This window comes from Meleagris gallopavo, chromosome 8 (genome assembly GCF_905368555.1).
Source record: "Meleagris gallopavo chromosome 8, MGAL_WU_HG_1.1, whole genome shotgun sequence".
Classification (NCBI taxonomy): Eukaryota; Metazoa; Chordata; class Aves; order Galliformes; family Phasianidae; genus Meleagris; species Meleagris gallopavo.
In genome coordinates, this window is record NC_139411.1 from 11671911 (window position 1) to 11695272 (window position 23362).

The 23362-nt window shown below is 41.3% G+C and overlaps 1 protein-coding gene across 9 annotated transcripts in view; it reads right to left on the reverse strand.

Moving 5' to 3' along the window:
* ZMIZ1 (zinc finger MIZ-type containing 1) overlaps positions 1-23362 on the reverse strand; it is a 325056-nt gene that overhangs the window by 22979 nt on the left and 278715 nt on the right. For 6 of the 9 annotated variants that reach the window (XM_085229551.1, XM_085229553.1, XM_085229556.1 and 3 more), the window contains 7 exons: positions 14080-14194; positions 11664-11881; positions 10063-10261; positions 8807-9097; positions 6365-6547; positions 3887-4061; positions 2451-2637 (listed from right to left, as the gene is read on the reverse strand). In XM_085229551.1, coding sequence (XP_085085677.1) covers positions 2451-2637; positions 3887-4061; positions 6365-6547; positions 8807-9097; positions 10063-10261; positions 11664-11881; positions 14080-14194 — 1368 coding nt within the window. The remainder of the gene's footprint in view (positions 1-2450; positions 2638-3886; positions 4062-6364; positions 6548-8806; positions 9098-10062; positions 10262-11663; positions 11882-14079; positions 14195-23362) is intronic. The other 3 variants (XM_085229554.1, XM_085229555.1, XM_010714339.4) reach the window with 3 other exon arrangements.

A 23362-nucleotide genomic window follows, 5' to 3' on the forward strand; every position in this document is an offset into this window, starting at 1 on the left:
CTAAAACGTTCTGCTCAATGGTTATCTTTTATGCTTGAAAACTCAGGTGCTCATTTCTTCATTTTATCTGGAAGAATACGTATTTTGTAAGATCAACAAGTAACAGCTCATTCAGATCATCATCTTAACTGTCATTTTCCTTATCCAGAAATAGAGATTTGAGCTCTGACTTAACTAGATTAACTGACTTAACAGATTTCAAAACATCTAGATTTAGTATTGGATAAAAATGTTTTTTTGTTTTGTTTTGTTTTTAGTAAAGAAAAGCACAGAATACAAATTAAGTGACCATTTAGCATTATCTTTCTATATCAAGTGTTCCTAGATATCAGTATTTTACTGACAAGTTTTGAAAGATCTCTTCAAGATCTACTGGAAATTCTCATCTCATGAGAACAACAGCAACCACTGAAACTCAGAGGGAAGCAAGCCTCAGTGCCTCTAATATAAAACCCAAATGGATTATGTGCATTCCTGAGAACTCTGGTCAGGTCTGCTGAAAGTCTCAGGGTGAGAACAGAGATTAGGAGACCTTCGCGTTCTTAGCACACAGCCCCCCAGCAGGTCTCTGCTAATAACTAAGTAGTGCCAAGATTGAGCCAGCTTCAAGCCAGCTTCAATTTCTTGCTTTCAATCTTCTGTTTCTCATAACTATGAAAAGTTCCCAGTGGGGACAAAAACAGTTCGTTACGGGTGTACACGTGAGAGGTTCTGCTGAATATTTTAACTGGCAGAAAAATATTCAGAACTGGCTCAATTCCATCATTCTCTATAAAAACAAAATCCTTCCACACATGTGGCTAATTCATTTTTTTGGAATCCATCCAGCCCTGAGGTAAATTTGCAATGACTTTGTTACAGGACCATCCGTTCTCCCCACCACTGACAAGCTTTTCAAAACAGTAGACCTGAGCACAGTTTACCTATGAGTCTTCATTAAAATGAGTTTAAATAAAGGCTGTGTGTTTGGTGAGCTAAGGAAGAAAGAACGAACAGAAAAAAAGAACAGATATTAAGAAACAGCCTCATGCCTCAGTGCAGCACTATAAATCTACTGAATGAGCCAGCACAATCCCCAGTAGTGATTACTTATTAATAAGAACCAGCAAATAACTGCCAAAACCCCCTCTGCTTCTAGTACTCCACGATAATGAAATTCAAGTAAGCAATAACTGATCTCAAAGTTAGGTGTTAATTATTGGATGTGGTCTGTCTGAAATCTCTCTCAATTTTAACCCCCCAGGCTACCTCAAGTTTGCGCACTGTGGCAGCAAACCACTCCTGTATCCTATGACCAGTCTCAGCTTTAGAGCCAGAGTCCACCCTGGCACATCTCTCAGCTACCCCTGAACACCTTGTGCTTTGTCCACACCATAAAAACAGAAGTCTCAAATTCCAGTAAATGGGAAGAAGGTCCTCAGGTGGAAAAAGCTGAAACTACAAGTTATTAGTCTAATTTAGGTCAGGGTGTATTTGATCCAGGGTCAGAAGAAGCCGAAAGTGAGGAAGGCATAACAGAAAATGTGCTAAAGATGCAGTGTTTTACCACCTCAGCTGCTACACCTGTAAAACAATCTCTGTACAGGTTAGTGAGTGGCTATCCAAGCTCCACGGTGCACAGAGCTTCAAACAATGCAATCAGAAAACAGGATAACACTGAAATACTTTCTCAGAAAAACAGGAGACAGAGTTATTTGGTAGGATTTGAAAACATACAAATAGAAAAAGAAATCTGGCTGTGATTGTAAGCTGATCTAAATGTTGAAAGCAGCACATAAGCTGGAATCACTCATGCAAATCCAAATTAAATTCCTACCACCTAGGAAAACTATTTCTCTGTACTGGAAGTAGCATTTGCTGCAATTGAAAAACAGGAGACTTTATGTATGGGAAGCTATATTCTGTATTTCTGATCCATCCTTATTTGGGGATTCATAGAAGAGCGGAGATGTATGAAATCAGTTTCAAAACTTTGGAGGATTTAAGCAGTTTTCTTTCCAACTGATGCTATCAGGCATCTAAACTGGGTTCTTCTTTAGCATGTTATTTTTAATTATCAGATATCCAGCCATTTAATTTCAGCTATACCTGCAACTAATATTTCACAGGTCACAGAGCATATAAGGCTTCAGAGCCTGCTACATCAAAGTTTGAAACAGTGTTAGTCACGCACATCCCGCACTCATTCTACCCAGAGCAGAAATGATGAAGTGGTTACGACGACTTTTCAGAGTGTGCTATCAGCCAGGAAATGCAACATCCATCAGGAAGTATTTTAAAACATGCTGCCTTTGGAAATCAGCAGGTGAGACTACCTGTGAGCATAAAGGGGACTTTTCCTAGCTAGGCCACAGTTTTTGAAGTGAAATGGCAAACTTAAATGAAGTTCACATTTCTTGCCAATTCTCCACTGCTGGTGCAAGACTTCTCCACAACAAGACTCAGCTTACCTCCACATCAGCGTTTGATGAACAGTTGGCCGTAAGTGAAAGACATGGTTACTGACTGCCAGGTTGTGTTCCAGCCGGAAAGGCTCCAACACAACACCATCCCTCACAGGAAATGTCAGACGCAGCTCATCATTGTGGTTGGCTGGGATCGAAGAGGGAGAGAAAGCATGAACTTTCCCTTTAGCATCTGCAGTGCAATAATAATGTGTATATTTATACAGAATAGTAACAAATGGCACAGCGATCTGCTACTGGGTTTAACTTTGCAGGTTCATACACACACAAAAGAAGGACACAAGTAGGTACAGGATCTAATCAATGCAAGTGAAAAGGCTCAAACTGATAACAATGGAAAACCCGACTCTTCTATTCTCCTTTTATTGTGGGCAACAATGTGGCAAGAACTTGTATTTTTATCACTGCATAGATTTGGTGTCCAGTCTTTCTCTGTTAGCAAAAAGACCGACAACTCTTGATTATGGCCAACAGCAATGATGTTTAGCTATTTCTTCTGCTTTGAGCAGGGAGAAACATTATCCAATTAATTTCAGCTGAACCTTTCCCAAGATCAAATATACTAGCACATAATTGCTATCTGATCTAGTAACACAAGGTTTTATGGTAATTTACAGCTAAACAATGCAGACCAAATGCCTTTAAGTACTGTGTTTTTGCCCAAACAATACTGCAAGTCACTTTCTTCTACTTCATTTTTCAGCTATCCTGAATTCCAAAGACGGGCTGCAAAGTGCTAATGCAGCAGAAGTCCTTTTTAGGAAACAAAGATTCTCCCAATTCCCTAGTAAGTAATATCTCCTACTGTTCATCAGTCATAGCAAAACATCAAACATCTTGTGCTAGTGCAGAGCCAGAGAGATCTTGTTATTCCTTCCCTATTCGCAGCCAAATGTAGCTGTGAGGTTGAGTGGCTTTGAAAGGAACATATATCAATTTTTGGCATGCTACTGAATATTCTTAAGCCTGTATGGATCACAATGGAGACAACGCTATAAATATTCATATCATGTGCCATTCTGCTGTTATGATCAATGAATGGCTTTGCCCTTGAACAAAATATACCACAATAAAAGTTCATACAATCAACAAGCCTACTAAGCACACATAACACAACTCGAAATTAAATGTTTTATCATAAGGAAGTGTATCAAAGGAATACTTTGAAGAAATGTGTAATGAATACTTTAATTTTGAAGAACTTCTTGGGATGCTCTATTTTAGGAGGGGACAGTATTCCTTTTCCTTTCTCCTCACTCTACAGAATCTGCGCTGTGCAGCAGGGCCATGCCACTTATTACAACTTAGCAATCTGAGCCTCTCCCAGAGCAGCAATCAAACCTTGTTTCCAGACTGAAATGTATGTGGCAAAGAATGAAGGGACAATAAATGACAGGGGGAATATTCTGGTTGCTACTCACTTGGAGGTGGTGGTAAAGCATTGATATTTGGCTTAATGTCAGGTGGGAATGGTGGTTTGACATCCTGGTTAGGTGACAGGTATGGAGGAATATTGCTCCCTGGAGTCATAGGTGGCGTGGGATTTCCTGGAACAGGTGAATGAGGGTAATTTGCCACAGGTACAGGCCTTGATGGCTAGAAAATAAATAACATCACATTGTTATTGCAGTCTGAAAGTAACAATAATAAGCTTCGTGATCTGTACTGTTATCAAACATCAACGACTACAAACAAAGGAGGAAGGCTCTTCTGTCTCCAGAAGGAAGAGAAACCACAGGATGTCCCATGAGGCCTTTAGGGAAGAGGCAGACCAGAAGAAGCAAGCAGCATCTGGAACCAGCAGACCAGCCAGTTTCATTCAGGCAACGACCAGATAAAAAGCAAGGCTGCTAAGACGCTTACTGCGTTTCACTGAACGCTCTCTTTCCACAACCAACTGTTTCAGTTAACAACACTCCAGCCCATCCAGCCCTTTGCACTTATTTAGTTTCCTTCCAAAAAGACCCCAGTGCTCAAAAGCCTACACGAAAAACAAAACCGAAGGACACAGAATTAAAATGTCTGTGACCCTTTCACTCCGATCTACTCTTTTTTTTCCATTCCTGTCCAATTCACCTACTCAGAATGAAGGCTCTGAGGCTCAGGGGATCTGTTTTATTCTATGCATCTACAGTTTGACTCTGTTCTCTGTTTGCTGCTAAATGAGACTAGCTAAAAGAAAACAGATGGTTAATTATAAATAATAGTTCTAGTATTAAAACACCATTGGTTTTGTTTCTTGCAATTAAGGGGAAGGGTGGAGGTAACAGAATGAACCAGTAGGAATAACGTGAAAGATGATGATACTAAACAAAACTGCAACTGCCTGGCGTCCTCTTTTAATAGTTAGTGTACCATAAATGCACACATAACAGAGCATCACAAAATGAACACCTTTACAAGCAGCCAAAATACGAGGACTGAAAATCTGATTCCACATCTAAATGCCACGCTGCTAGAGTAAGGTACTCTGATGTACCCAAGAAGAGAGTTATATTCTAAGTCTTTACTTTTCCATCCTACATTTCTGTGTGTGTGTTCTTTCTTTTCTTTTCATTAAAACATACAGTTCCTGTCTCCACAGCCATTATAGTCCACAGGTTTAAGCTTCATCTATGGAATTTTTATTTTTCCCTAGTCATAGATAATCTCCCTTCTTGACAAGTTATTCTCTAACTGTTTCCAAGAATGGTCTATATTTGAATACAAAATGCATTGGAAAGACCACAAATCCCCCATCAGAACTATTTCATAAAAAAAAAACCAAAAAAAAAACTTAAAACCTAGCCAAAATAAACAAATAAACAAAAAAGATATAAAATATATATTTTAAATCTGTCACTTTAAAACTTCAAAGGAGTCTTCTTATTTTAGCATAATTGACTGCACTGGAACAGCAGTGGTTGAGGATCTGTCAGCTTGTTGTGTTCTTCTGCAAAAGCTGCTACGATGCAACAGGATTTCCTGGGGCATGTTGCAGTGGACAGCTTGGCTGCACGTAGAACAGATACTCTATAGAAAAGGGTTTGGGGTTTTTTTTGGCTCCTTTTTCAGTGGTGTGTTTTCTGTGTGATTCACACAAGAAATTCCAATCCAAGACAAATTTGCACCTTCCAACCTCCAAAATGAGAAAGTAACCTAGAGCTATAGATTTAAGAGCAGATCAGACCATCCACAGTCCTCTCAATTTTTATATTCACTCAAGTATCTGTGTGCAAGAGACGTCAAACTTCAGAAGGTCTTCAGTAAAAGTCAACATGGATAATCAGAAGCAATCAGGATAATTCCATAAAAAAGGTTTTATACAACATGCAAACAATTCTACTTCTTGCCCAAAACAAACAGCACAGGAAAAAAAAAAGAGAACAAAAAACCCCACAAACAAAAAACCAACCCAACAACAACAGAGAAAACAGGGAGAAGTGGGAGAAAGTCATGCAAACTTCAGTAGTGAACATAAATTCTACAGTTGCAACAGCTTTTAATTTTGGTCTGGTTTAACCTCACAGAGACCACAGTAGGTCTGAAATTGGGATGCTGCAATGTGGAACTTGTTTATTACAAATTTCCAAAGCTGTATTCTTGTAGTTTGTCATGAACAGGTGAAAATTTTACAGCTGTATCCATTATGTACTTATTTTTACAAGCTATATTTGAAGTGAAACCAAGAGCTCCTAATGAGTCGCAGTAATATTCAGTTTTCTTTATGAACTGATATGAAGCTGTAATCCAACTTGGCTGATGAACTTGTTCCTGTGATATCTAGAACATGAGCATAAGCACTGTATTTTTTTCTGTCTTTCCTTTAATGATGTAAGAACAGTAGCTAAGAAGTCATAAATATGACTTCATCCATAAATGTCTACCAGAACGCGAACGGATAATCTAAAAATGCTTACCTTGTAATACTGCCCCATGTTGACTGTTGGAGGAGGGTACTGCCCTGTGTTCTGCTGGCTTGGCATCCTCTGTCCAGGATAGTTGGGAGATGTAAGGGGTCTTGGAGGATTGGGAGTGGGATACTGACCAGGCTGATTTGGAAACTGGCTATTTGGTCCGTACTGCTGGTTTCCATAATTTGGCTATTTCACAACAGAGATGAAAGAAAACAAAACAAAGATCTGTTTCTTGCAAGCAACTATCCTGAATTAATTGTTAGTATATATTAAGTGGTAGAATCAAAACAGAACAAAATCAAATCTCCAAGTGAATATTCCTTCATTTAGTGTCATTCATGCCTAAACCAGGGCCCTGATGGTTGTTAGTGAATATTCACTCAAAAGAGTGAAAGTTCCACAAACTGAAGAGCAATAAGATCAACCACGTACATTTTTCCCTGCATCTCAACACACGCGCACGCACCACACACACACACACACACACACGCACACCCCTTACAGTGTTGTTAAGTCCCCGCAATCTTCTGTTTATGCTACTTTTATGGTTCAAAAGGAAATTCTGGTTTCAAAAAGAAACCCAGGATTGTAAAAATGTGAAATGTTCACAATATCTCTGTTTTTATAAGCACTACCAGCATTGTCCTTGTGTTTCCTTTTCCAGATGGAAAATGGAAGCACAGAAAGACCTTAAAAAGTATAGTACCTTAAAAATATAGTAATTCTGGAATGTGCACAGAATAGCACATTCTTACTGCTCAACACAGCTGCCACCCTGGCCCTGAGCGACAGTGCTCAGCTGTACCCGAGCTGAATACAAGTTGGTATTTGTCATAAACACCTTGCTAACTCTTAGTGAGTACTGTGCTACATCTCTGGAATCAAAATAATGAAAACAGTAACTTCAAAGGTAATAAAATGTCAATTTGATGATTAATTGATTACTAAGAAGTCTCCATAAACTAAGCTCTCAAAAACCAACATACAAATAGCATCTACAGAATTTGGGCACTGTCTGACTAGCAAGCATGCAACAGTTAGGCTCTGATTGGTATTAACTTCTTGGGAACATGATCATATTCAGTTATGACTACAAAGTTGCTTCTGAAACAGAAAAACAGAAGCCACAGCCTTCCCTAAAACATGAAATCTGAAGAGAAGTATTTTTTATTTTTATAATTTTAGAGTAAGTGGTAGCATTCACTCTACAGAATGAAAGACCTTTCCAGAGAAACAATTCCTCCTCTTTTTTTTTTTTTTTAATTATTAATTTTTTTATTCCAGATTTTTCAAAAAATACTTTATGGACTAGGAAAAAACTAGTCTTGAATACATAAAGGCAGCTCTAGAAATAGTGCTTGCTATATTTTGTGCATGCCACAGTACTCTTTTCTGTATGTTTTCTATAAACTCTTACTATTGTTATTACACTTGGGGAAAAATTAACAACATTGAAAGCTTTACAGCTGAGTTATAGCTATTACTATAGCCTCTGTTTTATATATAATTTCACCAGGAAATTATATCTGAAGCCAGTAACTGGTGGCTAGATTTATAAAGACATTTAGGCACATACAGACGCGGAGAGGTAATGGATGGAATTCTCAAAAGCACCTACTGCCTAATTCTCACCAATTTTAATAGTAAAATGCCACTGTGCATTTTAAAATCCAAAAGCACATCTGCCTGCACCTTTAGTTGTCTTAATCTCTGTATCATTTTGACCCTAATTATACTGCCCAAAGTCACAATACAAGTGAATGGCAAAGTAATGTTGCATACGAAGTCACTCAGGTCTCACATAACAGCATGAGAACGTAGAAATACTACACTCCAAATAAACTTATATTAGGTAAGTGCTGACACAGAGGGACACGAGCTCAGCACGATTTATATTCATCTAAGCACCCATGAAAATCAAGCCTGAAGAAGTTTGGAAAGCATTTAGTCTTCAAAATAAATGTTAGTACTATTGGTGTTTATACAGTGTATGCCCTGTACTTCCTTAGAACAATAAAACCATTCAAGAAAATGCAGACCACATACGTACTGGGCTCAAATGAAGTATTTCACCCTTCAACATCTCTTCGAAATTGTCAAGCGAAATAAATCCACTCCTGTGAAGGAAGTCTGCTTAAGGTCTATGACTCTACCACCTAGCATGAGAACCTCAAAGTGACATTTTGAAGACTTAGATAGTTTGAGGCCTTTCTTGATTTTAATGACTGTAATTTTGACTAACTTATCAAGGACCAATCTGAGTACTTTAGAAGCTAAAAATCAATAGCTGCTGTCACTCATACTTTACAAGCAGTTTCCCTATCAAGTTTGGAACAAAGATATAGTTATTGTAGAGGGATGTGTATTACACATTATTTAGCATATAGCAACCTTCAGCCAAACTAATGCTCTATACTAAATAAAATAAGCTAGAGAACTTCCTACCTCTCCTGGGTATGGTCTCTTTATGCCCTGTATAGGCAAAGACTGAGGCCGTGGGCCTGGGTAGGCTTGCTGAGGCATCCTCTGCCCATGGGTGCTGAAGGGACTCATTCCAGGAGGCCTTGGTTGGTTCATGGCCATGGGTGGCCCACTCATGCTGGAAGGTGTCATTCCTGCTCCCATGCTTGCTGGGTTCATGTTGCCTGGCATTGAAGCAGGGCCACGAGGACCAGGCTGGTTCATAAACTGGTTGTTGTAAGCCTGAGTTGGACCCATCTGGAAAGAGGAACAAACCTTCAACGGAAGAAGAAGAAAAAAAAAAAAAGAATAAAATGCGACATGCATTTAAAATGGGAAGAAGGGGCTGAACATGCTTTTGGGAGGAGAGGGGGAGAAGAAAGGGATGTGTTATGTCGCATTTTCCTTTAACGTTCTCCAGCTTTTGATGGGTGGTGATGTTATTTATAATAAAAGCTCACTTTGAATCGTGAAAGACATAAGAGAGACAGACAGGCGCGTCTACAATGAGCAACAGTTTCAAAATGCTAGTCTATAATGGTAAGGCTACAAAGCTCACTACATACATACAGCACTGTGCTACAATGTCTAAGATGCTATTCTTCATTACATCACCTGGCATATGGGCCTATATACTTCAAAACTCTGAGAGGTTTGCTGAGGAGAAAACTTGAAGCAGTCAAACCCTTGTTTGTTTTCAGAAAAAAAAAAAATATTACAGCAAACCATGATGTGCTGGAGGCTATGGATCACCAGAAATGCATGTCTCACATAGCTGTTCAGGCAGACAGAATTATTAAAAAGCAAATCTCTTTTCTATTGTTGTTTCCTTGTCTGAAGGGAGAAAACAAACTGACTGCGGTTGGCAAAATAAGCAATTACTCAAGCAATACAAAACCTTTTTTGAGATTCTGAAACATTTTGCCTGATACTCAAGTTTAGAGATTCACAGGACTAGCAAAGGTAGAAATAACACATTCCATCACATGTACCCATAACTTCAGGTAATCTTTGACTGCTTAAAGGGACAATCTATGAACCACAAAAGACAGACTTTTTGGGGAAAAATGAGGCACTTCAACTCATAACAACATATATTCCACCAGTTTCTCATAAGCATTTATAACCATGCTCATGCAAAAATATAGGTTGGCACCCTAAATAAATAAAGGGAAGGCAGCCCAGTTCCCTGTGATGGTCCAAATCAGGCAGGTATGAAGTCATAGGGGCTACATTCTTACCGGTCCATACTGGTTCATGTCCTTATTCTGTGTTTCCTGAAGGGCTGCCACAGTGGCTGTCGCCGTAGCTGTTGCCGTAGCAGCTGCAGCTGCAACTGCAGCAGCGGCAGCGGCAGCTGCTGGCTGGGTGAAATCAGCTGGTGGCCTGGTGTGCGGCGGGATGCCCATCCCCGCGGGAGTATTGGGGCCTCCAGGGTAACTGACCAGGAAAAAAAGATAGAGAGAAACAATTGAGACATGTCTGGTTTTGTTCTGAACTTCAGTGCTCCACATCCAGAAGTTCTGTTTCAAAACTGTGTTACCAATTCCCAGTGAGAGTCAGCAGGAGGAGGAATTCAGCGCATAAGTGAGATACAAGAGCTGCTCACGTGCCACTGGCCTGCAAGGCATCTCCCCCTGCTTGTTTGCTGGAGGGCACTAAACTGCTTTGCAGCAGCTCTGCAGCTTACTGAGAAATTGAGCTGAAATCTAAAAAGTTAATGCGTGCTCCATTTCTCAATAATTTAGGGGCAGACTGCACAGCAGCATGAACAGACAGCTGCCTCCACAGAAGCACATTCACCCGCCTTGGTGGCAAACTATGCCAAGTGCAAAAGCACTCCTCCCTCAACCTGAGCAGAGCAGCCAGGAGAGACCCACTGCAATCAGCTCCTTCCAGATCTCGCACAATGAATTTTGCAGTTCCTAGCCAGGTCTTCTATTGGTCATAATATAAATGAAACGAAATCCTGTCTTTTCAACTCCAAGATTTCAAGTATCTTTAGAAATATGGGTCAGTACTACTGTGCCCATTTTAGAGATGTTAACATATAGGTACAGAAACTTCATGGTTTGTTCAAGGTCACTCAGTAGATCAGTGGCAGAGATGAGAGATCAAGACATCCAAGTTCTAAGCTTATATTCTTCACACTAGACTGATTACGCTAACAACCTTTCCAGCAGTCTTTGCTGAGAGGCCATAAATAGTGGTTTCTGTTAAGTGGACTTACTACTCTTCTTTACAAAGGACAGACACAGAACATCAAAATTTAACAAAGCCCAGGCTATTACTTTAGGCCTATTTTGCAAATGCATTATTTACTTCTCCAAAACAAAACAAACAAAGTTAGATCACATCTCTTAACAAAATCTACACCCCCTCCATTTTTATTTTTTCCAAAATGCCTGCTGCGGTGCAAGCCTTTGGACAGAAATACTCCATCCATAAGAATCTATTGTTGCCTAGTGCTCAAGTTTATTTCTCCACAGAAGCGCATAAATTATGTCATCAATATCTTTCACAACCTGGCCTTATTAAATGTTAATCATTCCTAAGCCTGTGGTCTATTTAACAATCTCTCTTAATTAAAACTTTATTTGGGGGGTTTATTAGAACTAATTGATTGACCTAAGCCATTTCCATTTACTGTGATGAATTCTGTTGTAGTTTGGGTAGCTGATTTCTGAAGCTGTAAGAGCAGTATGCATTTTAGCTAACCAGCATAAAATAGCTACTGAGACTTAACGCATCAAAATGAGTGTGTGACACTTCCATCACATCACTAAAACAAGCTTCATCAACTATTTACATCTCTTTTCCACCTCACACAGGTAAACCTTACCTCCCACCAAAGCCTCCACTTCCAGGGTAGTTGGGTCGCCCATACATGCCCTGCTGTATATACGGCTGAGTGGAGCCTGCCTTGGCTGAAAACTGTTGCTGCTGTCCAGCAAACTGAGGGGAGTTGATTCCAGGGTTGCTGGTAGTCATCCCAGAAGCCATGGGATTTCCTCCTGGGTTCATAGGGTTGTTAGCATTTGCCATTGGATTTCCCAGCACCTGTGAGTAAGAAACATGAGAATAAGGGGATGTACTTTGAACTACATCAAGCAAATTGTGTTGATTTGATGGAATCAATAAATTATGATACAACCATCTTGTACTCTGAACTCTAAGCAGGTGTCTTATTGAAGCCCAGATGCACTGGCTTCTGACGATCTCTCCTTTACCCATTTTCAAACTATCAAGACTCTCTGATATCTAATTTTCCTTCACAGAGGGCAGTTTAGATTCCACTTAGTTAACAAGAGTACTTACTAAAAAATTTCAGTAAAGACCTGCTAGATCCACGTTCTTTAGGTGACACTGATCCAATTAAGAGAAAGCACACTCTTTATTTTCAGTTTGTTTTGTTTATGTAGGAGTTCAAAATGACTTGTAAAGTATCCAGCCCCACAGACATACTGTAAAGGATGTTACAGATGCAAAAACTGTTAAGAGTATGTCTTTCCATGGCTTAGCCAGTTTTGTACAATTTGGTTTGCTCGCTTGAATTATCTTTTTTTTTTTTTTTTTTTTTTTTTCAATTGAACCGAAGATGGTATGACTTTCTTTGAGATATAAGCATGATGGTTCAGGGATTACCTGCCAGGAAATCTGCCTGCTGTTTAGGAAGAAATTTAGGAGTTACAATTTTTGCAAAAGACCAAACCACAAGCTGGTGTTGAGTTTATCCAGATTTGAGATTTGTGATACTAAATCTGTGAGTCCAGCTCATCCCCTCGGGGAGCACAAAGACTTATGGGAAACTTTGCCATTTGTCTCAGTCTACTCTGAACAGCTATAGCCAACCCTCACACTTCAAAGTTTCACCCTTTCCTTGCAGTAATTCTGAAGAAGCATTTTCTCCTTTTTACCAAAGCACTTGTTTTCCTTTATTGCACATTCCTCTGAAGTATCATGAAGAGCTTAAATAATATAACAGTGTTCTTGAGATAGAACAAAACACCAAATCATTTTTTCTTTTTCCATCTTAAGTGTGAAACATTTCTGCAATGAACTATCTTTCTATTTTTTGGCCAGTGCTATTATGGACCTAAATGTTTGTATTTACTCAGTTGTTCCTCTCCCAGATGGGAGACCTTGGTTTTAAAAACAAACCAACAGTAATAAATGAGGTCTGGTAAGTGTTACCTATCTGTATTTTTTGAAGGAAGACTATGCCATAGTGTTCACATAACTGCCATGTGACTATCTATATGACTTCGCTCCTGAATGATTACTTTTTGAAATGACTCAATTTACAACATTTTTGTTTTTATTTTTCTAACCAAACTTTTAAAACAAACAAACAGAAAAATTTGGTAAGGGATCTAATAATGTTTGATCTGAGAAACATGGAAAAACCAGGCTGGATTTACACATCATTTGTACCCACAAAACATGGCAATGTGTTTAAGGCACTTCATCCATGGTGTAAAAAAGGGCAATGTTGTCTGAGAGTATGACTTGTGTCACAACCCTTGGAGAGCACACTATCAGAGATAACCCGTATCCTTTTCATTAAAGCTGCTTCCTTCACATAGCATAATTTTGCATAGCATTATCTTCTCTAACACACTGGAGAAGAAGTAAAGATGAAGAGAATGGAATGAAAATCACATAAATATGTCTCTTGCCTGGAAGCCAGGAGATCCTGCTTTTGCTCCAAGGCATACTGAAATGCATTAGCGAAGTAAGGCAGTACCAACAGTGAGGTTGAAGAGAATTCAACCTACAGTTGGTAGTTAGTACCTCAGCATGGAGGTAGAGTTTGCAAACAGGTCTCAGAAGCCCACAGTATGCAACAACAGACCCAGGTAAAACCGACAGAAGTTGCCATTTTGAGAATCTAGACAGAAACACTCTTTTTAATAAAAAAAAATCTCAAACTAGAATTCCTAAGAGGTTTACAAAGAGGTGACAAAGTCATGTCTGTAGTGCTTAAATATGTGCTATATCCTATCCTGACATTTGCATGCAGCTAAGAGGATTGCTGATTGAAGCTCTCAGTCACCTCCTTTCTGATGCTTCCAAAAAGAACACAACTGAAAAAAAAAAAAAAGAAGAAGAAAAAAAAAACAATAAAGCAGTAAGCACAACAAAGAGAATGCAGACATGTTAATGATCATAAGAGAATTTTCCCAAAAGCTTTTCATTTTGCAAGCATTAATCAAAACACAAATCTAGCAGGGAGGCAACATTAAAGTGAAGCTTACCTGGCTTTGAGAGGTATTAGTCACACCCCATACCGTGGTGACCACTGATAAGGAACCTGGAGGCTGGTTGGTATTTTGCTGCCAGGGAACAGAGTCGTAAGGGAAAGACCCATCACTGTGAAAACAAATGTTTAGGAGAATGAGATTCTGGAAGGTCAAATGGTGGCAAATTGCTGGTGGGAACACAGGATTAACACCTCATATTACCTAAACTCCTCACTCCTTTTTCCACTCTTAGCTTAGCGCTCCCAGAGGCATAAAGTTTCTTCTTTAATAGCAATGTGATCTCACCAAAACCACACGGAACTAATGAATTCCTTGATTATATCAAAATACTGGGCTTTTACCTAAAGGTCTGTTACCAGTGAAAGTAAAAATAAACTCAAGAGCAGATTTTCAAACGGGGACACTAAGCCAGTTGCTCAGAAGCACTTATTTTTTTGCAATCCATCTCAAGCTCTTCAACAATCACTTCTTCAGCTGCCTCATAACAATTCAATTAGATTTTGAGACTAGACTGCAGCTTCACTGTCTGCACTGGGTCCTCAGATGGCCAGAAGAGTCTTTAAAGGAATAGCAGTTCAACATCATTTTGAAAAGTAAATTGAAATTCAGATAGTGTTCTCCCACACAACGGATAAGCTGCATGCCAAAAACAGTATTAGCTAATCAGCATGCTAGAAAATCAACTGCAGATATACACCACATCTTTCGGATAAATATGTGGATGAGAAGACTGGGTTTTTCCATTAGCTTTGTCCACAGATACAAGTAAACATTTCTTACAGTTCTTTTCATAAAAAAAAAAACTTTAATGGCTGCAAAATAAACACAGCATATGTACACACCATGTAATTAATGACATATGCTAAATTCTGTGAAAGTAACCATTGATCTATCACCATAAAACACATCCTGATTTGAAATTTACTTGTTCTCATACCATTAACTTGTAAATTAGACTTCTATTTGCATATATACACATATATACACATGATCGTTCCTCACCTAGATATAGACCATTTAATAAGCATACAAATTGCTCTTTCATCACCAAAAGATGCTTACCTGTACTTTTTTTTTTTTTTTTTTTTTTTTAAATCGAGAATAGCATTTTTGCTTGGATAGCCAGCTATCACTAGAATTCTTGATGGAGCTACCATGCCCAAAGAATCTATGCAGGTTCTCCTAGAAATGTATAGGAGTGCATCAAAGCCTAAGCTACAGGGACCTCAGAAATAATTCAAGCAACACCTGGCAAGGCAATGAAGCTGCCTATGCCCCATTGAGGGCTCTGGGGCAGACTTGAAAGGTGACTCTCCTGTATTATCAGACAGCATACAGGCTTGGGCCATTTCTCCCTTTTCTGCCATGAGCCAAAATCAAGGACTACATCTGTGTTTGCTCTTCATGTAGCTCATAAAGTCCAGCGTAAATCACTTAAAAATAGGAAATACATTGCACCAAGAAGCGTGCACACGTGTGATAAAAACTGCTCGCGTCCAAAGTGACCAATAATCCTAGTAATACCAATAGCAGCTAAGCTGAAATGAAATAGTGAGCACATTTTACAAACAACTAGTAAATTTCAAACAAATTCCTTATACCTGCGTCAGCACAGCAGCACTGTATTAGAACATAATGATGAATTTAAACTGACCTGTTTGTTTCAAAATACCCAAATTGAATTAAGTAATAACAGAAAAAGAAAAGAATTTAATTAGGGAAAAAAATAATTTCCCCTAACAAATAATTAGAGAAAATTAATGGAAAACATTAATTCTATATGAAATGCTTGACAAGTAATGTTTATCTTGACAGCATGCATATAAAATGATGTGTGAATAAGGGCATATTTAATGCCTTGCAATCAGCGAGTCCTCTTATCCCATTTTTCTTTAAAATATTTTCTCTTACAAGGTTAAAAATCTTCCTAGTCTCCCTCAAAGTCTCAGACAGTGGTTTTGGTGACTAATATTTGCAAGCGATGCAATGTTTCAGTGAGTCCCCTCCGTCAACATGGAGATGAATGATGACTAACTCACAATGTGTGACTACTACAAAGCTCTCCTCTTTTTTCCTGCTCTGAATGATGCCTCCTACTTTATTTCCTCCTCTGATGGTTTTTGATGATGTCTGCCCTGCGATCTTTTAATATATTTATGGCACGTATGGATACTTGTATACTTCAATAACTACAAAGATCTTGCTATGACATAAGCACTTAAAGGACTCACTGCAGCCATTTCTGTATACTTCCTAATGATGTGCGGCCAACAGGTAACAAAACCCGAGGGACAAAGAAAATATTTTGTAAGTGCAGGAGCAAAGACAATGTAAGAAGGGTAATGACAGACAGGGATCAAACCAGAGTCATTGAAGGTTCTGCTAATGCAAATAAGCAGTGTGGCTGGTGCACATGCTCATGCTTTGAGCTAGTGACGCCATAGCTTATGATAAGAAGTTGCACCCATATCTTCACTGTCTTTGCCTCCAAAGTATGTTTCTCCTATTCTCCTTTACAGTACACAGAAAAGAATTCATCTATTATTCATCCAACTGTAGAGTCAGAACATTTGTTAGTCAAAGGTTGAGCTAGATTCTCGCAGATTATGCAATCACTTCATCTAATTATAAAGAAGAGTAAATCACTCAATTTTTACCACATTATGGTAAAGTGTCACCTCGAGAAGCCATATTGTTGACGTATGATGAAAGCTGCTGGCATAGAAACCCAGCATGACACATGAAAGTCAGAATAAAAGACCATACATAGATTTGTTGAGAAACATTCACTGCACACATCAAACCACATGATTCCTACATTGTCCAACACAGAACTTAGCTCAGAAATTATGGCAACTCCAAAACAGTGGCAGGTATTGCTTCATAGAACAGCAACTTGTACACCCAACATGCACTTACTGAGCTAGATGTCATTTCACACAAGTTTTCCTTCAGCTACTGCAGTGAGGAATATTTGGCATTCTCCCAGTTTGTGGGAGACACCATACTCCAGCTATCACCTCCTACACATGCATTTGAGTCCAACCTTGCTACACTGGACACGACACTCACCACACCTCTGCTGTGTGAATGTCTCTCTGGCTTTAAGCAGTGAGACATGCCGAAATACACAGCATTTAGCTACAGGATAACTTGCCCTTCCATTTCTCCACTCCTTTAACTTGCATTTCTGTCCTTAAACAACCCAAAGGAATACTCCCACCATCATAGGCAAATCCATATAAGTATTATATTGAGACGTGACCAATCCAATTGTCTTTTGCAAAAGAGCAGTCACTTCTGCTGTTACTATACAAGGCTGCATATTTCTGACATCCCTTTCTCGAGGCTTGAAAATGGCAGCCAGTAGGCAAAGCAGTTTCAACGTCTCCAGGCCAAGTGAAGTACTGCCTGCAATGTTGGTTCTGTTGAACAGTATGAGGGTAATTAAGTCTCTCAGTAAATCCTGGAGGGCAGTGAGTCAGTCTGGGCTCAGCTGGAGTCCACTAAAAGAGTACGGACTAAATTTATGACAGTGTTAATGAATCTTTGCATGCTACTGGTCAGCATGAAAGGCCAAACAGCAGAAGAAGCCATAGAGCAAAGAGGAGGAGATGAAGGGAAACACCTCTTCAATGATGATGTAGTGAAACTGTGACCAAGCTGTAAGTAGGAAAGATTGCTTAGCTACTGGCAAACCTACTGAAACCACTGGTAATACAGCACAAATATCAGAGAGGCACACTAACACATCTCTTAATTCCCAGTGCTAGAAAAACAGAACCAATCAGATGGCAAACCTTTTCAGAATAGTTACAGACTTGCATCAGACACAGATCATCAGCTAGTTCTAATAAAAATAGCTTAAGAGAAAGTGGGCTCCATACAGTAAGTAAAAGCTAGGGAATTACTGTGGCTCTCACATGATTTGTGGCATTATTCGCAAATGCTACACTTAAAATATGTTTACATAACTAAAACTACAGTTGTCATTAAAGCAATTGTATGTGTATCAGATACTCTGTTTACATATCTTCATTGATTGAGGAAAGCGAGATTCAGACTGTTTAGTGAAGTTCACATCCCAAGGGAATTGGTACTTTACATACTGTGGAGGAGTAGTATTTTCCTGGTGATTTGCCACATCTCCTGTTGGGAAGCCCAGGTGTCTAAACCACTACACTTTTAAATCACTCCCTATTTTAAACACAGAAAATCCATCAATTACTGAAGAAAAACACCAAATGTTAGCTTTCTCAAAAAAACCTTTTCCCTCCAAGCACTGACATCAGGTTTCACAGAACTGGGCTTCCAGCGACTACTCTTTGCTCCTTATCCTCAAGCCAACTGTGCAGTTTTGCAGCAATCTGTAATACTTCCGAAGTGCAGTCACTCCATTTGGCTGGTGGCTGACACACACACACACGGGCCACACAGTCCTTTAAATCTACAAAATCTATCACAACTCCTTCAGCTGACATCAACAAGAGCATGTGATTACCCACACAACATTGACCACCATTTCTTATTTCTTATGCAACCCAAGCACACGTAGAGAGGAGTGCACGCCTGGCAACACAGACTGAAATTTTGGAGATCTAATCTCTACAGTTATATAGCCAAAAGCCAACTTATATAGCATATAGCCAAAAGCAGAGCAATCCAAGCACACAGCAGCTGTAGGAACCCCTGGCAGGTGGCAGCTCTCCCTGCCTGTGCCTCTGCCCTAGCAGAGTGTGCGTGCAGGGTGGGAGCACCCTGAGGCTGTATTCTTGGCTGGAGCCTCTAGGTGACACCACTTTAATACAAACTAACACAACAATTTCCAAACAAGACTCCAGGCTCCTTCCTGTCTCTCCTGTCTCCTCCACCCTAAAATTCCATTCATCTGCAGTGAGAAAAAAAGGACAAATCCCACAATCAGAACAGAAGACAAAGCCCTTCACAACTCTAGTATTCATACACGCATTCCCTATCCCATGCTGTCTCACAAGGTATGCAGCTTTACTTGCTCTCATTCAGGTTTAGGTTTTGCTGTACTTGGGTTTCTCAAATGAAAAGCGCTTGCATAGCTTTAATTAATATGGATTCAATTAGCAATCCTTCTTGATTAGGAATTCCACCACAAACCTATTCTAAGCATACTCTATAAGAGAAAGACTATTTTGCACAGTGCAGCACATATACTGGATACACCAAAAAGGTGGTTTGAATTTGAACCTGAACAGGCATGAATCCGACTGCATTTCTACCACTTTCTTATCAGTATAAGCAAAACCCAACGACTTCTTTAAAAATAAAATCACAAGAACAGATGGAACACTATTAGCAGTTTCCTGCAACACCAGAATGCTCCAGAGGAAGGGCTGCAGTTGATTTGTCCCATTTCAGTAAGCTAGCAAGCCCTGACAACCCATTCAGAAATAACAGATAGTGGAAATTTTTATTTTTGTTATTTCTGGCCAAGCTTCCACTTACTCTGTAGTTGACTGTCACTTCTATGAAGAAAAGACACCTGAAAACTGAATTTTGTTTCTCCTTACTGGCAATCAGAAACATTCTGCATTTGTTTTGTTTTTGAGAACCCACACATTTAGAAGGAAACAACTGACTTCTCATTTTTTTTTTTTTTTTTTCCTTCCCCAGGGGAACAAAACAAATGCCTCACCAACTTAAACATATGCACTGTCTTTACATGGCTAACGTATTTGGCTGAAATATTTCAACTGAAACACTCAAAGCTCTCTGACATCAGAATACTTTATTTTTAGTTCAGTTTGTAGGTAGCAGAAAGCATAATTATTAACAATTTTATTAAAAAAAAAAAAAGTAAACAAGATATCATTTGACTTTCTGTGCTGTTTTACGCATGTTGTAGGAACCATTCTACACAACTCATTCATAAGGAGGAAGAAGCAGAGCAAGCAGACACCAGCATAGAAAGAACGCAAAGATGGCCTAAGTCAGCAAGGAAACATGAAGACTTACTGTAAAGGCAACAAAGAGTGCAAACGTCCTTTCAGCACAAAGCAAACTATAAGCCAGTGCTGTGTATAGGTGCCCTAAGGTAATTACATGAAAGACAAAGGTAAGAAGAGAACCGTAAAACAAGCATGAATGCCAGCAGTGGCTCTGGATGGCTGCAGAAATTTACTTTCCACTGATGACAGCTATGGGTTGCATGCCTTCCTCAAACACCTCTTTGTGTTTAATAGTATTACTTGAAGAAGTTTGCGGCATAAATTAAGGCTCCATTGTATAATTCACTCAACAAATGCCCATGGACAGAGCCCATACAAATCCCTGGGTGCAACGACGTAATGTGAATATGAAAAGAGCCATTTTGGAACCTTCTGCAAAATTCTTTCTTCCTCTCTACTTCTTAAAGGTGCGACTCCAAGCATTGAGGTCTTCCGGAAAAACATCCAGCTCCCCACATTACCCCAACAAAACTTTTCAAGTCCATTGCTTCCAAACAGATGAGTACGTTTCACAACCCTGTGCAAAGCTCCTGGCTCCAAGAGCACTGAGCAGCCTGGAGCTGGAGCCTGGAGTTACCTCAAGCGTTGTCTCAGTACTGAACATTGCCTGTACTAGGCTATGAGCAATGTGAACTGAAGAGAAAGACTGAAAGCGGTTAGAGGTCCCATCATTCTCTGTAAAACGAAGGGTAACTGCTTTCCGGTGAACTGCTTGAAAAAAACAGAAAGGTCCTGACCCTGAGCTCAGTGGGCAGACAAAGGTGAAGCAGTCAGTAGGTGAAAGCAGAGAGCAAGTTGTCAGCCTGGAGGCTCACAGCACCTGCAGCTGGGTATCTGCCGCTGCCCTGCTAGATACCAGCATCTCTCGCAGGAGCCATTCATGCAGCCATCCATACAGCCATAGCACTTTGCAGATGATGGAAAACATCTTTAGAAATAGAAAGCCTTCAAGTTTTACTTTATAGGCCTGCAAGGCCGGCGGGGCCCGCAGGACCAAATTCTGCCTGCCCATCCCACTGGCTGCAGGGGGCCACACGCCTGCCCGACACTGCAGGCAGCCACGTGCTCACCAAGAGCTGGTGCGTCCAAACCCAGCCCTGGAATCAGAAAACACAACGGGCCAACGACGAGATTAACCCGAGTGTTTCTGGACCTGCGAGCACCCGCACCCCTTCGCAAACAGCCCTGCCACGTTCCTGCCCTCACCAATGTCCCTGTACACGCGTGCGGGTGCGCTCCGAGGCACGGGTCACACCGCTCAGCACTCGGCGTGGATCACACGGTGCAGGTAGGCGATAGAAACGCTCTGCAACACCCTCAGCTTCGGAGCCGTAGGGGCTGTCACCGCCCGGCAGCGTGAGACCATGGCATCCTTCTGCTCAAAGGAAAGCAGGCTGCAGCATCGCCCCGGCTCCATGTTGCACAGCAGCCCATGCACCGCGCTACTACCGCCCGGATCCCGGTCGCACAGTCCGCCGGCAACAGCCCTGCCGTTAACACGCCACCTGTTACCTTCCCGAAACGCTGAAATTATCTTAGGATCATTTTCAGCGCGGCAAACGCGGTTTAACCTTTATTGCACCTGGGGGCACAGCCCCGCTCGGCCCGTGCCCGACCTACGCACGTGTGCCGGAACGCGCCCCGAGCGCTGCCCGCAGCACCCTGCCCTGCGCAGCGCCTGGCCTCCCGCTCCCGCTGCTCCCCTACAACAAAAACACACCCACCCAGCGGGCTACCGTTGCCCGTTGCCGTGGTAATCCGAATGCCTGGGTACTCGCTGATTATCGGCGAACGAGACTCACATTGTTCACACCGCAGCGCGTCCGCTACGTTAATGTGAGATAATGGCAGCCAGAAGACTCCTTTTGTTCCCGGCTTTGCTGTTTATTCATAGTGCCTGGAGGTCAGCGACTGCTACAACAACCGGGGAAGAAACCGCCGAACGCGTGAGCAGATTCCACTTCTGCTTTTGCCCGAGAGGGGACCGCGAGCAGCCCTGCGCCGGAGCGGGGCAGCGGGAGCTGCGGTCTGACTCACGCAGGTGTAGCGGGCGGCTAGGAGGGAGATGTGATGGACTTGCACTTCCGAGATTTTAGATGAAGCTGATTTACGCTCGCAGGGAACAGGAAAAAGCCGCTTTCTGCAGAGGCGGGGGGGGCAGCAGAGCCCCGCCACAACTTACAGGAGGCAGCCAGGCTGCCTGCGGGAGCCGGGGCCGCGGCGCCGGGAGGGCGGCCGGGCAGCGCGGCGGGGCAGGGAGCGAAGCGGGCAGGGACGGGCGGCGGAGCGCCCCGGGGCCACGCGGCGGCTCCGGTAGCGGGGCTGGGCACGGCGAGAGGGGGGCGTGGGGGGGCACGGAAAGGGCCGGGCGGGGAGGCGTCAGGAGGCGGCTCCGGTAATTCGCCCGTCAAAGTTGCCTGGGAATGCCGCGGCTGCCACAATGACACCGGCGAACGGACTGTCGCATCTCCCTGCTGAGGTAAGTGGTAAAGGAGAGGATAAGCAGACGGTGGTACCTTCCCCGCCTTCTGAGCTCGAGGAGATGTAACGATGCACGATCCCCTAGCTGAGGTGCTATTCCTCGTTCTCACAACAGCTTTCTCATTTGGAGAAACGACCGATTCCTATTAAAGGCATCGTCGGTATCTAATTAATTCCACGGGTTCGCCTGCACAGGTTGTCGTGCTCTGTGTCAATGAGAGGTCTTTGTTATCGCTATGTAAAATCCGGCAGCGATTTCAGCAGGAATTTCTAAGCCACCCTGTTCTAGGAAAGCCATTAGATCTCCCTCATGCAATTAGTAAAGACTCTTCCTTTTCTTCCTTTGCGATACTACGGAGACTTAAGAAGCCAAGTGTACAGGAACAGTAGAAATAAACAAAATACGTTAATATATCGATAATTCACTCCTTTTGTAATGCATCTACGGAGAAATTCTGGGGAGGGTCCCATTCTCAACTATCAGAATGAATAACAGGCACATGTAATGAAAAGGCATCAAGAAAAACATCAGGTTTAGACAAAATACACGTGTTCATGCTGCCAAATTATCCCCCCCATAAAACATGGAGATAAAAAAGAAGCCGTATTTGACATCACTTATGGCAGGAACGTATTTCTCCGACCCGAGGCTGCATGCAGGGCACAGGCTGCTCTGATAGTCACAGGCACTCCTCCTTCAGTTACAAGACTCCCCATGTGTTGTATCAAAGAGCTAGGCAAAGTAGAGCTCTCAGTGTCACCATACGGTTATCATGCTGGCAGTCAAAATTGGTAAAAACTAAGGATGTTGACAT